General features: G+C 43.0%; 1 protein-coding gene across 1 annotated transcript in view; it reads left to right on the top strand.

The window, feature by feature from the left end:
* Nucleotides 1-13,736, top strand: part of PCNX1 (pecanex homolog 1) — a 138,855-nt gene that overhangs the window by 34,571 nt on the left and 90,548 nt on the right. The window contains exons 5-6 of the mRNA XM_025194118.1: nucleotides 1,361-1,450; nucleotides 2,311-4,011. Coding sequence (XP_025049903.1) covers nucleotides 1,361-1,450; nucleotides 2,311-4,011 — 1,791 coding nt within the window. The remainder of the gene's footprint in view (nucleotides 1-1,360; nucleotides 1,451-2,310; nucleotides 4,012-13,736) is intronic.

The following is a 13,736-nucleotide window of genomic DNA, read 5'->3' as shown; positions in this document are numbered from 1 at the left end:
CCCCTTCTGGACAAACTGTGACTCTGTCCTGTGCCCCACCCCATTCTGGCTAGGTGGTGTCTGCCCCTGCCCCAGCCACGCTTCCTCCCTCCCTTCCCTTCCTCCCCCACAGACTTACTGGACAGATGCTGGTCTCCAAGCTGCTGGGCTGCATTCATGGCCGCACATGTGCTGTGGCTGTGCGCATGCATGTGGCATTTATTGACGACAGTATTGGCCACATCAGTAAGAAAAAAAGAAAAGAAAAAAGCTGATTGCTGATAATGTCAATTTTCCTTGTATTGGTACACCTCTAATTAATAAGGGGGTCCAAAGAGGAAAGCCAGCTATATTAGAGTTTTGTCCCCTGTCCTGTTTTATTTACTGTTCTAGATCTTTGGTTATGTAAACTGTGGGAAAATCTGACAGACTAGTATCACTGCTCTGTATACAACCTTTTCAATGATCTTTATTAACTATAAGCTTATCTGTAGTGAGGCTTTTAACAACCGTTGTCATTAATCTCTGAACAGAGGAGCTGTGCAGTTCTGGTAACTGTGACTTATGTCAGTCTAAGTCATATTTTCTACCAGTGCACCATAGTCGTTCTTTACTCCAGTGGCTAACAAATCTCAGTATAAACAAGTCTTCAGGAAAGTTGTAGCACATTTTCTGCTTTTTTTCATTGATCTGAAAGTTGCTTTTCAAAATAAGTAGTGTTTCTTCTTATAGTTCTTATAAAAAAGCACAGTTTACTGCCAATCAGAGTGTAGGTTTTGAATCTTACGGCAGGAGTGTCAAATTTATTTGTCTTGTTGGCTAAAAGGGGGCAAGGGGCCAGTCTGCAGGCCAGATCAAGCCCACAGGCTGGCCTCACATGCCAGATCCAGGTGCTGGTTTGGTGCAGGTGCTGCATGCAGCATGTGCCCTGGACTGGCCATGCGCACTGGGGTTATGGTGGCTCCAACCCCAGTCCTGTGCACCCTATGTGGTATGCACTAGTGCTCCCCCCGCCCTTCCCCTGGCACTGTGAACAGCAAGCAGTGCATGGTACTGGTTTAGGGTGTGTGTTACACTCACTGTTCAGGGCCAGTCTGCAGTTCATGCTGCCTTTTGGCACTCACTCCAGACTAGCCCTGTGCACTGGATTTGGTATGGGTGGTCTGTCTGTAGGCTCAAGCTGGGTGGACCCCAGATCCAGTGTGCAGGGCCAGTCTGATGCAGGTACCGTATTGAGCACACCCTGTAGATTGGCCCTGTCCTGTCTTATGGTATCACAAAGCATGTTGATTAGAAAGAATAGTTTTACAATGCAATTTTACCTCACTAGATTTACCAAGTTACTATTGAGCACTAATATACTACTATTTTGTGTATTAAGGAGATACTGACACTGCGAAGACTTCTGATGATATCAGTTTAAGTCTTGGCCAGAGTTCTAGCCTATGTAAAGAAGGAAGTGAAGAACAAGGTGAGACTTGTTATCACTTTTTAGACTGCCATTATGGTCTGTGCTTGCTAAACAAGGGTAATAAATCATGCCAGTGCCACATTAGTAAAAGTAAATTATGTTTTAATAGTTTGTTACATTACTGGAGGGTTATTCTTAGAATAGTTCTGAGAACTTCATAATTTTTTTTCATTCCTGTTAAATAATATTAATAAATAAAATATAGTATCTTTCATTCCATCTACAAATTAAATGGCATCTTGGATTCTTTTCTATATGTATGTATATGTGCATGCACAGACGCTTTAATTCCTGTAAACCACTTTGATGGATAATGCACATATTCACCCTTTGGATGCATACTCTATGTTCCAACATCCTCCAAAGGGTGTTGATCATTCACTATATTTTCTGCTGTTCCCTTTCTTCTCAAAAACTCTTGCAGGCTTTGTGTTTACTTCAGACTGCAGCGTAACATCGAGATGCACGATTTGTCTTTTAAACAAGCTATCTCAGTTACGATATCATGGGGGACAGTGGACTAATTAACTACTTTGCTTACTTACCAGAGGAACGTACCCCCTTATACTGTCTTCCACAGATTAAATAAGCATGTGCAGGAGTTCTGGTGCTCTAATGGCTAGATAGCTTCTTGTACTTGGATGCAGTCTACAATATAGACACTATATGTGTTCAATTTGTAAGACTTGAGTATCTCATATTCTGGGAAAACAGTTTGCGGTAATCTGGTAAACAGTATCTGTGAAATGACTTGCCACAGACCTGTTTTATACTTGATTTAAATGATGTTATAAAATAAGTTGTAAAATAAACCTGTGTGACCTGCTGACTTAAACATTTCCAAATGTGTACTTTTGCAGATTTGGCAGCTGATCGGAAGCTTTTTCGTCTAATGTCCAATGACTCCTTTGTCTCCATCCAGCCCTCGTTATCTTCTGGACAGGATTTGCTAAGGGAAAATAGTGACAAAGTGTGCCTCTCAAACAACCATCATTTGGATCAGTGCATGTCTAATGCGTGTGATACGGAAGTGGCTTCTCTTGTACCTTTACATTCACACTCCTATAATAGAAAAGATCATAGACCACGGGGTGTGCCAAGGACCTCTAGCTCTGCTGTTGCTTTTCCAGACGCTTCTCTAAATGACTTCCCTCTTTATCAGCAAAGACGAGGGCTAGATCCAGTCAGTGAGTTAGAAGCTTCCAAACCTCATTCTGGATCCAAAGAATCCTTAGTTGAGAACTCTTGTATACCAGGAGTCTTTCAGTTGGATGACGTTTTGAAAAGTAGCAGTCTGCAGCAAGCGGCCAAGAATGGAAAGAGTAAATCCTTGAAAACAGACAAAAGTGTAGACAGTCTGAGAAGCCTGAGCACTAGAAGCAGTGGTTCAACAGAAAGCTACTGTAGTGGAACTGATCGTGATACTAACAGTACTGTTAGCAGCTACAAAAGTGAGCAGACTAGCTCGACTCATATAGAAAGTGTGTTGTCAGAGCATGAGGAAGTGTGTCCTAGAGAAGAGAACGGCATCAAGAAAAAGGACTGTTGTGTTGATTCGGAGGATGATAGTAGCTCTGCTACTGACAAAAGGACTAGTAGCGAAAGGACAGCTGTGGAAGTGAGCACTAATAGTGGTGTTCAGGAGGCAAACGGTTCTAACACATCTGATGAGATTCACAGTCAAAGGGGTCTTAGTGCCTCTGCTTCAGAAGAGGCCAATAAGAACCCACATGCCAATGAACTGACTACACAAGTAGAAAAGCCCCCTGGAAAAGCTACTGAAAAAAAAGATGAGCAGTCTGAAAAACTAGCTGTCTTGGTAGACTCGAGAACTTGTAAAGAAATAGTTGGGAAACAAAAGGAAGGAGATGTACGACCCAAATCATCTAGTTTAATTCACCGGACAACCTCTACTCATAAATCCAGCAGGAGACGGACAGGAAAAAAGCGGGCTAGTAGTTTTGACTCAAGTCGGCATAGGGAATATGTTTCCTTTCGAGGTGTATCTGGTACTAAACCCCACAGTGCTGTATTTTGTCATGATGAGGACTCGAGTGATCAAAGTGACTTGAGCAGGACCTCAAGCATGCAATCAGCCCACCAGTTCAGCAGTGATAGCTCTTCCAGCACCACCTCCCATTCATGTCAGTCTCCTGAGGGAAAATACAGTGCTCTAAAGACCAAATACATTGCTAAAGAACGGGGAAGCACAGACTCTGAAAACACACACAAAGCTCACTTAGGGCCTGAAGGAATTAGCAAAAAACGTTCAACACGTCGGACTTCTGGCACAAACAGTGCCAAGAACCGTGCCAGAGTATTAAGCCTGGACAGTAGTACTGTGGCCTGTTTAAATGACCCAAATAGCTTGATGGCACCAGGTAACATAAAACAGTTAACCACTTCAAAATCAGATTTGGAAGCCAAAGAGGGAGAGGTGCTAGATGAGCTATCTCTGTTGGGAAGGGCTTCACATCTCGAGTCAGTCACTCGATCTAGGAATAGCTTACCAAGCCAGGCTACATTCCCTGAAGGGGAAGAGCAAGAACCAGCAAGTGGAGGTAAGTAACCAACCTAGTGGTTTAATGTTATGAGATTTTGCTGCTGAAATTGTATTCATGATTAGTTTGTCTTTGACTTGTAGCCTAAATAATGCTTCTGACATCTTCATCTTCTTGTTTGAGTTTAACTGGACAAAAAGGAAAGCCATTCTATGGAGGTCCTTTGTTTTACAAGAAACAAAAGTTTTAGGCAATTAAGTGCAATGACCCATCACAATCTAATTGTAAAATATTGAGGTCCACTACTGACATTTGTTACTTTAACAAGAACTGTGCCTTTGAGTTGCACTGTTTTGACTGAGGATTAACCTGCTTCATTTTATCTGGCAGGGCAGAATCCTATATAAAATTGTGTATTTTTAATTGTGCAGTTTTTTGTACTACTGTACCTGTTATTTGGAATTGTGTAGCATGACTTGACATTGCACTAAAATATCTACCATTATGTTTTGATCTGCTTTTTCACATGACAGTCTAAACTAAATTCTCCTAGGAATTTGATTGATTTTGCTTCAGCCTTGTCATTGTTACTGAGTTGGCTGCATATAGCTGTTTACATCAGGATTAGTATTCTTTATATTTTCTTCATTATGAGAACACACAGTCCTTCCTGTACCAGTGAGAAGAATGTGGCTGCCTATTGCTGCTAAAATAATTGTTTGGCTTACTGCAAGTTGGCATGACAATAGGGTATAAACTTTGAATTATTTGTTGCAGTGGGAACAAGTACAGGGGTTGCTACTGAATTTGTGCATGGGGTGAAGGTTGACTGTGGGCTCAGGGCCAGGGTCTGCATTGGCCTCTTCCCAGTGGGGGAGAAGGAGGTGGGGGCTGGACCGGGGCTGTGGGCAGAGGTGTTGCTGGGAGGAGGGGCTATGTGGTGGGCTATAGCCACTGCAAAATTCGCCATAGCCCCCCTGCCCACCCCGAGTGCAGCCCTGGCCTAGCCTCCACTGGGAATAGCCCAGTGCAGCCCCTGGTCCACAGCGTGCAGCCCACCTCTGCTCCGTGCACAAATCCGGGGGGTACATGCCCCCATGCCTACCCTGGAGATTCATGCAGCAGCAGGAAGCTGCCCCCAAACAAACAAGCTGCTTTTGGCTCTGTCCCATGCCTCACCCTGTTGGGCAGCACCTGCCCCTGCCCCATTCCCTCCCTCACCATGGGGGCCTTGATCTGCCCCTCCCATGCCCCTTCCCACAGACTTACTGACTGGATGCTGCTCTCCATGTCAGCTACTGGATCATTGTTGCCTACTTTTATCAGTATCAGTTGATCATGTGGTTCAGCTTCTGGACTTTCATTGGTTAATTCGACAAGCTGATTGTCTTTAAACTGGAAAGATTATGCTTATGGAAAAAAGTGGGTCCTGAAGTAAAAATATTCAGGTCCTTCCCTAGTTAATTGTTTCTGCCAATGTCTAGGTTCCCTTTAATTTTGATTTAATATCTGAAATGTTTATCTTGTTAAAATCAAGAAAACTATAATAGTGTGTGTATATGAATAGAAGACTGTATAAATATTTTGAAGAAATTGCAATTGAGTTTAGAGCAAATATTTAATTTCCTTGAATAGTAAAATGTAGTTTAATCCTTCATCTTGAAAAGAGTAATTTTACTGAGCTGGGAAGACAAGATACAGCTAATAATATTCCCTTACTGCCTTTGGTTTGAGCTTTATTTTTTAAATGCATTTAATTTCTGAAAAAATAACTATAGAAGTGATGTTTGTAGACTCCCAGTTGATTATTGATCAAACTTGATTGACTTTAAGATGTGAAGGTTCTTTTTGAACTGTCTAGTCTGCCTGTTACCACTGGTAACATTTTGCAAATTGATTTTAGTTGGACATCATTAAAATATAACCGAGAAAAGCATTTATCTTGCTAATTCTGCAAAATCAACACTGATGGAAACATAAGGATTCAGAGCAATGCGAATCTGAAGCTAAGCAGAAATCAGGGCAGAGTGGCGCCTTAAAGACTAACTTGTTTAGAAAAACATAAGCTCCCACATCTTAAACCAGGGTAGGCAAAATATGGCCCATGAGCTCGATGCAGCCTGCTAACTGACTGGATCCAGCCTGCAGCTTCCCCCATGGTGCTCCATGTGGGGCTAAGCTCCATCTGCTCCTGCTGGGACAGCCCATGCTGCACTCTTATTGGCCCAGGCCCTGATGCAGCTTCTGGCAGGGATGTTTCTAGTGCGGCTGCAACTAGACATGCTGTTCTGCTCCCCTCCTCTTCAGCGGAAGCTTCCCCCCCTACTCACCAGGAGCGGTGCAGCAGGAGGAGCCACCTCTGGAGGCAAGGGTAGTAGAGCAGCATGTGGGCAGCTGCAGCCACACTGGGAACAGCCCCACCAGAAGCTCTGCATGCTGGCTGGGGCCCAGGCTGCCTGGGCTGTTCTGTTCCCATTACCTCCAGCTCCTGGCTATCTTCCATGTGCTCTGGCTGCCAGGTGCAATGAGCAGCTACCTGTGGGTGGGTGGACAGAAAGCTGCTGGGAGCCCAGCTGAAGCTTCCCCCTGCCTGCCCACCTGGGGTGGTGTGACGGGGCAGGAGCAGCAATGATAGCCGCAGCTGGAGGTACAGGGAGCAGAACAGCCCTGCTGGCCTGGGCTCTGACCAGCTTCACACAGGTTCTGGTGGGGCCATTTCCAGTGCAGCTGCAGCCAGCTGGGTGCTCCCCTCGCCTCCCGGTGACCATGTGAGCCAGGTCATCTGCAGCTACATTGGGAACAGTCCCGCCAGAAGCTGTGTGCTGGCTGAGGCCAGCAGTTATGCGCAGGAGAACAGCACGAGCTGCCTTTCGTGGGGCTTGGTCCCATGGAGACCACTGTGGGGGTAGCCATGGAACAGGCAAGCTCTGCTGCATGTGCTACCTACTTCCCTCTCCTTTCCCTCACCCCTCCACTGGCTCCTAGGCAGTCTTCCCCCTGGCCTCTCTTCACATGTGCACGTGCCCCTTCCTCCCACTGCCATACCTAGGACAGGGTGTGCAGGGAGTGGACCATGCCTATCCCACTCTGGAACACTGTTCTCCACTCATCCAAAGCCCCATAGGGCATTTTGGTGAGCTGTTGGGGGGGGGGGGGGTGTTTGCTGACCCAGCCCATGATGGTTCATCAAAATGCCCTATGTAGCTCTTGGGCCCAAATAATTGCCCACCCCTAGACTACAGCCTGCTTCATCATAGCATCTGATGAAGTAGGCTGTAGTCTGTGAAAGCTTATGCCTTTCTGAATGAGTTGGTCTTTAAGGTGCCACTCTGTCCTGCCTTCTGCCTGATTAAAGCATAGTAAGAACATACTTGTCAGTGTAGAAATAAGCATCTTTGACTTGGTATGCCTACTGGAAGCAGAACTGATTAATAAACCTGGTTTCTGTATGTAGTTGCTGTTCTGCTTAGTAATTGCTCGTTCTTGACAAAACTATTTAATTTTCATTTCAGTTTTGCCTGTGCTAATGACAACCATTTAGAATGTTTTCTGATGGGCAAGAAATGACAGATATATAATATATTATCTCACTTGGCACATTGAACTTGCCAGGATTTTTGCATGTATGCTAATTGTCTTTATTTTGTGGAAGGGGTAGTGGATTAAGAGGAGAAATAGGTTGCCAACTGGAAGGCCCTCTTATAAAGAGGGTGTGCACACACAAGAAAATAATTTTATATAAAATCTTACAGTTGCTGTGTACTGCATGTGAGCTAGGTAAATTATTCAGTTAGTCAGTTTGAAGAGAAGAGCAAATTCGCATGGTGGGGCAGATGATTAGATTTCAAGTTTTATATTTGTAGGTATGGAGACCCAGCTGCCTAGTCCATTTAACTGGCAATTCCAAATAGGATTATGAAGAGCATTGTGCTACAATGCATTTGACCCAGGCCGTAGATGGAAATGTTAGTTCTTTATGGCCCTCATTATGCCATCTGGGCCAGTCAGCTGTTATTATGTCTTCCTTGAATTCAAATTTTTGTCCTTCTGCGCTCTTCTTCCTTTACCTACCTGTCACATTCAGTTAACTGCAGCCCTGGGATGTTTTCATCAACATTTCTGCATCAACCACACAACTTCTGTTTGATCTATATAGCTTGTCTGTTAGAAAGACATCTAGTCTTGATTTAAAGATTCAAAGTGATGGCGAATCCACCGTATTCTTAGGTAATTTTTTCAGTTGTTAATTATCTGAAATGTTAAAAAAAAAAGAAAAAAAAAAAAGAAGTCCCTTTAGTTCTAGTCTGGATCCACCTAGCTTCAGCTTCTGACTATTAGGTCTCATTTTGATCTTACTTTTCTTGAATGAGAGCCTTCTCCTTTCAGAAATGTCTTATCCTTTTGAAACACATTAACCTCTCTTTACGTGTACTAAGTAGACTGATTTGCTTTAATCTGACACCAGAAAAAATATTTTCAAGTCTTCAAATCACTCTTGTAGTCTCCTGAATCATTCCAGTCTGTGAGCATCCTTTCTGAACTATGGACACCAGAACTGGATTTCTGTGTTGGTCTTACTAATGCAGAGGTTATATGCCATCATTGTTTACACATCCAGACATTGCATTAACCTTTTTCTGCTACAGCATTGCATTTGAAGCTCATGTCCATTTAGTTATTTCCTGTGACCTTCATCTTTTTCAGAGTAACTGCTTTCCAGGATGTATTCCCTCATCTTGTGTGATTTATGCTGTTTGTTATTAGATGTGCAAGTTTGTATTTGGTTATATTTAGAACAAATGTTGTATTCTGATGAGCATATATTATAGGGGTGGGCAATTATTTTGGGTGGAGGGCCGCTTACTGAGTTTTGGCAAGCCATTGAGGGCCGCGTGACAGGCAAACAGGGGCAGATTAATATTAATTTGCTACATTTTTTAGGGGCCTGGCAGACTGCATCTGCCTTGTGGGCTGTATTTTGCCCTCCCCTGATGTAGTGATCTGGATATGCTCTACTTGTCCCCTTTATTATTTGACACTCATTCAGCTTTAGTTATCTGCAGATTTTATCATCAATGACTTTGTCAATGAACTGGAAGCAGATTAAAGTTACTGAATAGTGTGGGACTGAGAATATATAGGTATTTAGCTAGGTTCCACAAATACCTAATTGAATGAATATAGCTAATAACAGTTTGTTGACTCACCAGTTATTTAATCAGTTTCACAGACCTTGCCCTATCGGGAACCTATTCAGCAAGGCCCACTGATGCCATTGTAGATTGAATCCAGGTGGCCAGACTAGGATCTGTGATAAGGAACTTTTTTGGTTGTAATGTTGACCTCCACTCATCATACTAGAGGGTCTCTGCCATGCAGTCCTGGTACACGTGAGTGTCAGGATAGTAGACATGCAGCAGGTTGATTTAAGAGATCGTTGTACAGTGGCAGGTTTGGATTGATATAGATCTTCTCTAATTGCTTGCTAGTTGCAACTTGCTATCCCATATGAGGAGGAGCAGTGTTGCTCAGGACTCGGAGCCATGGTAGAAGGGTTAGTTGAAGAGTTTCTAAGATGATGCACATAATCTAATGTTGCTGCTCATAGAGTTTGGTTTATGATGACCAGTTCCAGACTGGTGCACAGTACTCTGCCACATAGTACAAGATGGCAAGAGCTGACATCCTTAGGTCCGAGGCTCTTGCACCCCACGATGACCCTGCCATCTTGTTAAAGAGGTTGTTGCATGTCTTAACTTTAATTGCTGTCTTTTTCAAGTGTTCATGGTAGCTCAGTTTTTGGTCTAGTGTCACACCCAGGTAGATAGGTTGTGCTTTGTGCCTCAGTCTCCGACCATTCAGGTAGACGTTCAGCTCCTGGGCAGCATTGGCATTGTGTAGGTGGAAAATGCTGGAAATTGTCTTACTGATGCTTGGCTGGAGGTGCCAAGTCTTGCAGTAGTCAATGTGCTTTGCAGCATCACTGTTCAGAGTGTGTTTTATCTCCGAGAAAGTCCGGGCCTGGAATCCACATAAATGTTGTCGGCATAGTTGAATTTCCACAACTAGGTTTGTGGCAGTTCATTGGTGTAGAGGTTGTACAAGGTCAGAGCAAGCACAGATTCGTGAGGCAGCCCGTTGGTCTGTCTTCTCCAAGTACTTGTTGTCTTACCGATGTGTACCCTGAACTGTCTATTGCGAAGGAGCAGTTTGACAATGTCATTCACCCATGCAGGTATGACTCTTGCTATATTTACAAGCAGACCAGTGTGCCAAAGAGTATCATACATTGCTGCGAGGTCAAGGATAACAGTGCCTGTCTTGAAGGTCCTTTGAAAACCGTTTTCAATTAATGTTGTTAGTGCAAGTACTTGGTCACACATACTTTGACCTTGTTGGAAACCTGCTTGATCAATACTTAGGATCTTTTCCGTCTCTGGGAGCATGCGCTGTAGAGTCAGGTGCTCCAGGACTTTAAAACAGACAAACAGCAGTGATATCAGGCAGTAGCTTGACACCTTGGCTAGATCTTTTCTAAGTTTTGGGAGGCCAGTAACTTTTTACATGCTCCAGATCTTCGGCAGTGTTCCCTTGCATGTGACCCTTGTAAAGAATTGAAGCGTGTGGGCTGAGATGCTTCAGGAACTCAGGGGAGATGTCATAGCCTGGGGCAGTACCAGAGTTGCTGTCCAAAACCGTGTTAAGGTGAAGAACTGTGAAGGGTTCTGGATAAGTTCTGGTTTGGTGCATCTGGTAGAAAGTTCTCCATTTTGTTTTTGGAGGTGGCTTTTCACTCCCTTTTCCAGCAGTGCTCTGCTATGTGAAGTAGGTGACTGGGTACTTGTTTGGGCACCATGGGAGGATGACTCGGTATTGATGGCTGATGAGCTGCTCCAAGATGATGAAGTAGACTCCAACACTTCCGGCTGGAATGGGTGAAGTCTAGCTTGGTCATTTCCTCCCATCTAGCTTGATGAGCTGCTTCCAATGATTTGGTCAAGTGATTGGCCACGTCTGGGTCACCAGATGACTCGTACTGCTTTAGCAGTGTGGCACATTCTGAGTTGAGGCGGGGAGTACAGACTGGGCAGCAGCCATGTGTAATGGCCCCATGAGCTGCTTTATAAATGGCACTGCAGAGACTTCTGTAGGCCTCCTCCACTGGAATACTTCGGGTTGGTATTGTCATGATGCTTTGTTCCAGTGCCTTGCTGTACTTCTCCCAGTTGGCCTTCCTAGTTGGGAGTTCAACTATTTCTTAGCACTTTTGACGATTGGGAACCAAAGCCCAGTGTGGACCAGTGATGGCCTGTGCTGACTGGGCAAGAAGTCGTCAAAGTCCTGGCAAGATGCAAGAGACTGTGAGGCCCAGTTTGCAAGTTGTTCACTGTTCGCATCCACATCTGTGTAGCCCTAGTCCATGTGCTGGCTGTTAAAGTCTCCAACATAGATGGCTGGATGAAACGGAGTCTGCAGAACTTGTTGGTCCCAGTTGATTTGGGAGGCTTGTAGATGTTTGCAACCTGAAAACCACCAACCTGGATGACATCACAGAGATCAGTGGATATCAACTGTACTGTGTCCGTGATGTCAGACTGAACATTTGTGGCTCAGCCATGCTTTGGATGTGGAGCGTAAGACAGCAAGTCAAAGCCTCCAATTTTGTAGCATTTGGCTTCAGCAGGTGGAATGTGCGTCTCCTGTAGGCACTCAATGTTGACAGCATGTCAGTGATCAAGAACACTGATTAGTTTTTGTTTGGCAACTGACCGCCCCCAGCGTTAAGATGCAAGATTGGGAGTGCAGGCCCAATGGCACGAATACCATTGGATTGCACAACGTCTGGGTGGTTGGTGGCAGTAACAGAGATTCCTCAGAGTTTTCAGAATTCAGTTTGCTAGGAGGATCATTAGTTTCCCTGGTGTGGACCAGATATTGATAGTTGGCGTGATGGGAATGCTGATCCACTGCCAATCGCAATTACATATAACTGCAATTTCGTATGAAATTATATCAAGTTTATTTTAGGACCTTTTTTCCCCATAAAGCCATGTTCATTGCTACTAGTTCTGTTTTAATACTTTAATTCTTCACTGATTGTGCCTTATCTTACCCTTTCCAAGATTTTGTTCTGCACTGGGTTTTTTTAATACCTGACCTCTGATTATCAGATTAATTTAATTGCTCTTTTTAAAGTATTGGCATAGTTGGGGGTTTGTTTGGTCCCCCTTCCCAATTTCCTAAAGAGCATTTCCCGGAATTCCAAGTTGCATTAGTTAACAGCAGAGACTCCTATTTCCTCAGCCAGTTCTTGGATACAGGTTACTGCAGATTTAAAAATGTTGAATATTAGGTATTTAATACATTCTCTGCTTACTGAATAGAAATTATTTCTGTAGGATTATAGGAAGTGTGTCATCCTACTTCTTCCTGAAAATGAAACAAATGACAAGTAGCTCTGCTACATGGTCATTATGGATGCTTCCCAGAAGAGGAATTGCATCAGTTTGACCTGGCTCCCCAGCATCTGTATAGCTTGCATGCTTCAGCAGGGCTTTTTGGTGGTTTTATGTAATAGCTGATTCAATTGGCTGTTAGATAGTGCCAAAAAGCCCAGCTGAAGCTGGTGAGCTGTGCCGGTGTTGGGTCAAACTGATGCAATTCCTCTTCTGGTAAAGCACTCTGTCAGCACTCTGTTATAATCCTGGTCTAGAACCACACCAATATAATTATTTTTTTTTATTTTTTCCTGATGCATTTAAAGAACCCATTTTATTGTCAATTCATTTTATCATTGTTTTAATTGATAACCATACATTTTTCTTATTAAATGGTTACGTTTACATCTGCTGATTTATGTTTGTTGTTAACTTTTTTATTCTTGTGTGTATATATCTATTTATTATTAATTTTTGTCTTCTCTCCTCTTAACCATAAAGGTTTCTGATCAAAGTGTTCCTTGATTTCCCACCCTGCCCCTTTTTTGGTGGTGGGGGAGGTGGTGGCAGAAGGCATGGTTATGGTGTGTGTGGGGTGGCGGGGAGCACTACATTATTAGTTAAAATGTTAATGTTTTCCTCACTCAGTTTTCTAATGTGATTTCGGCTTTGAGAATTTTCCTTTCAGAAGCTCTAAGAAGTGTGTATAATATATAGGTACTAGTCAGGAATATATTGTGTTTATACCTAACAAAATTATATTGTGATCATTTATAGTTAAACTAAAAACTGATTTGTTGCCTAATCTTCTTCCATTAAAAAAGCTCTGATGGAGAATTATGAACAAGGTGAAATAATTTTTTTTTCAGGAAACTATCATGCATAATTCTTAGAAACTTCAGGATGTTTTAATAGATGCATTATAAAACCTGTTATGTAAGTCCCTCAGTTGGAATGTAATCAAGCCAGTCTGTTTCTAAGTAATTTTAAATCATCATTTGTAATCTGTTTATATACGTGCTTTCCTTTAAAGATTCATTTTCACTGGTTGGTGAAACCATTGAAATGTTTTTGCAAGCAGATGCAGACTTTACACTAAATCTGGTGTTCCTTTCCTAAGTAGCAGGTTACACTATATCTATTACACACTTATTTATGCAGTTTTATAGCGTAATTGTGTATTCAGGTTCTGAATTTTTGCATTTTTTATTACTTTAGAAAATAGCGAATTATTTTTTTGTATTAGATGATAACTTCTGGCTTGTGATTTGTTAAGCTGCATTTAGCAACCAATTGAAATTCAACAAAATGCATACAGAAATTCTTTAAATGTGCAGAACATGTAGG

The sequence above is a fragment of the Alligator sinensis genome, unplaced genomic scaffold (assembly GCF_000455745.1).
Source record: "Alligator sinensis unplaced genomic scaffold, ASM45574v1 scaffold768_1, whole genome shotgun sequence".
In the NCBI taxonomy this organism is placed as follows: domain Eukaryota; kingdom Metazoa; phylum Chordata; order Crocodylia; family Alligatoridae; genus Alligator; species Alligator sinensis.
This window is presented reverse-complemented; position numbering and strand designations above follow the sequence as displayed.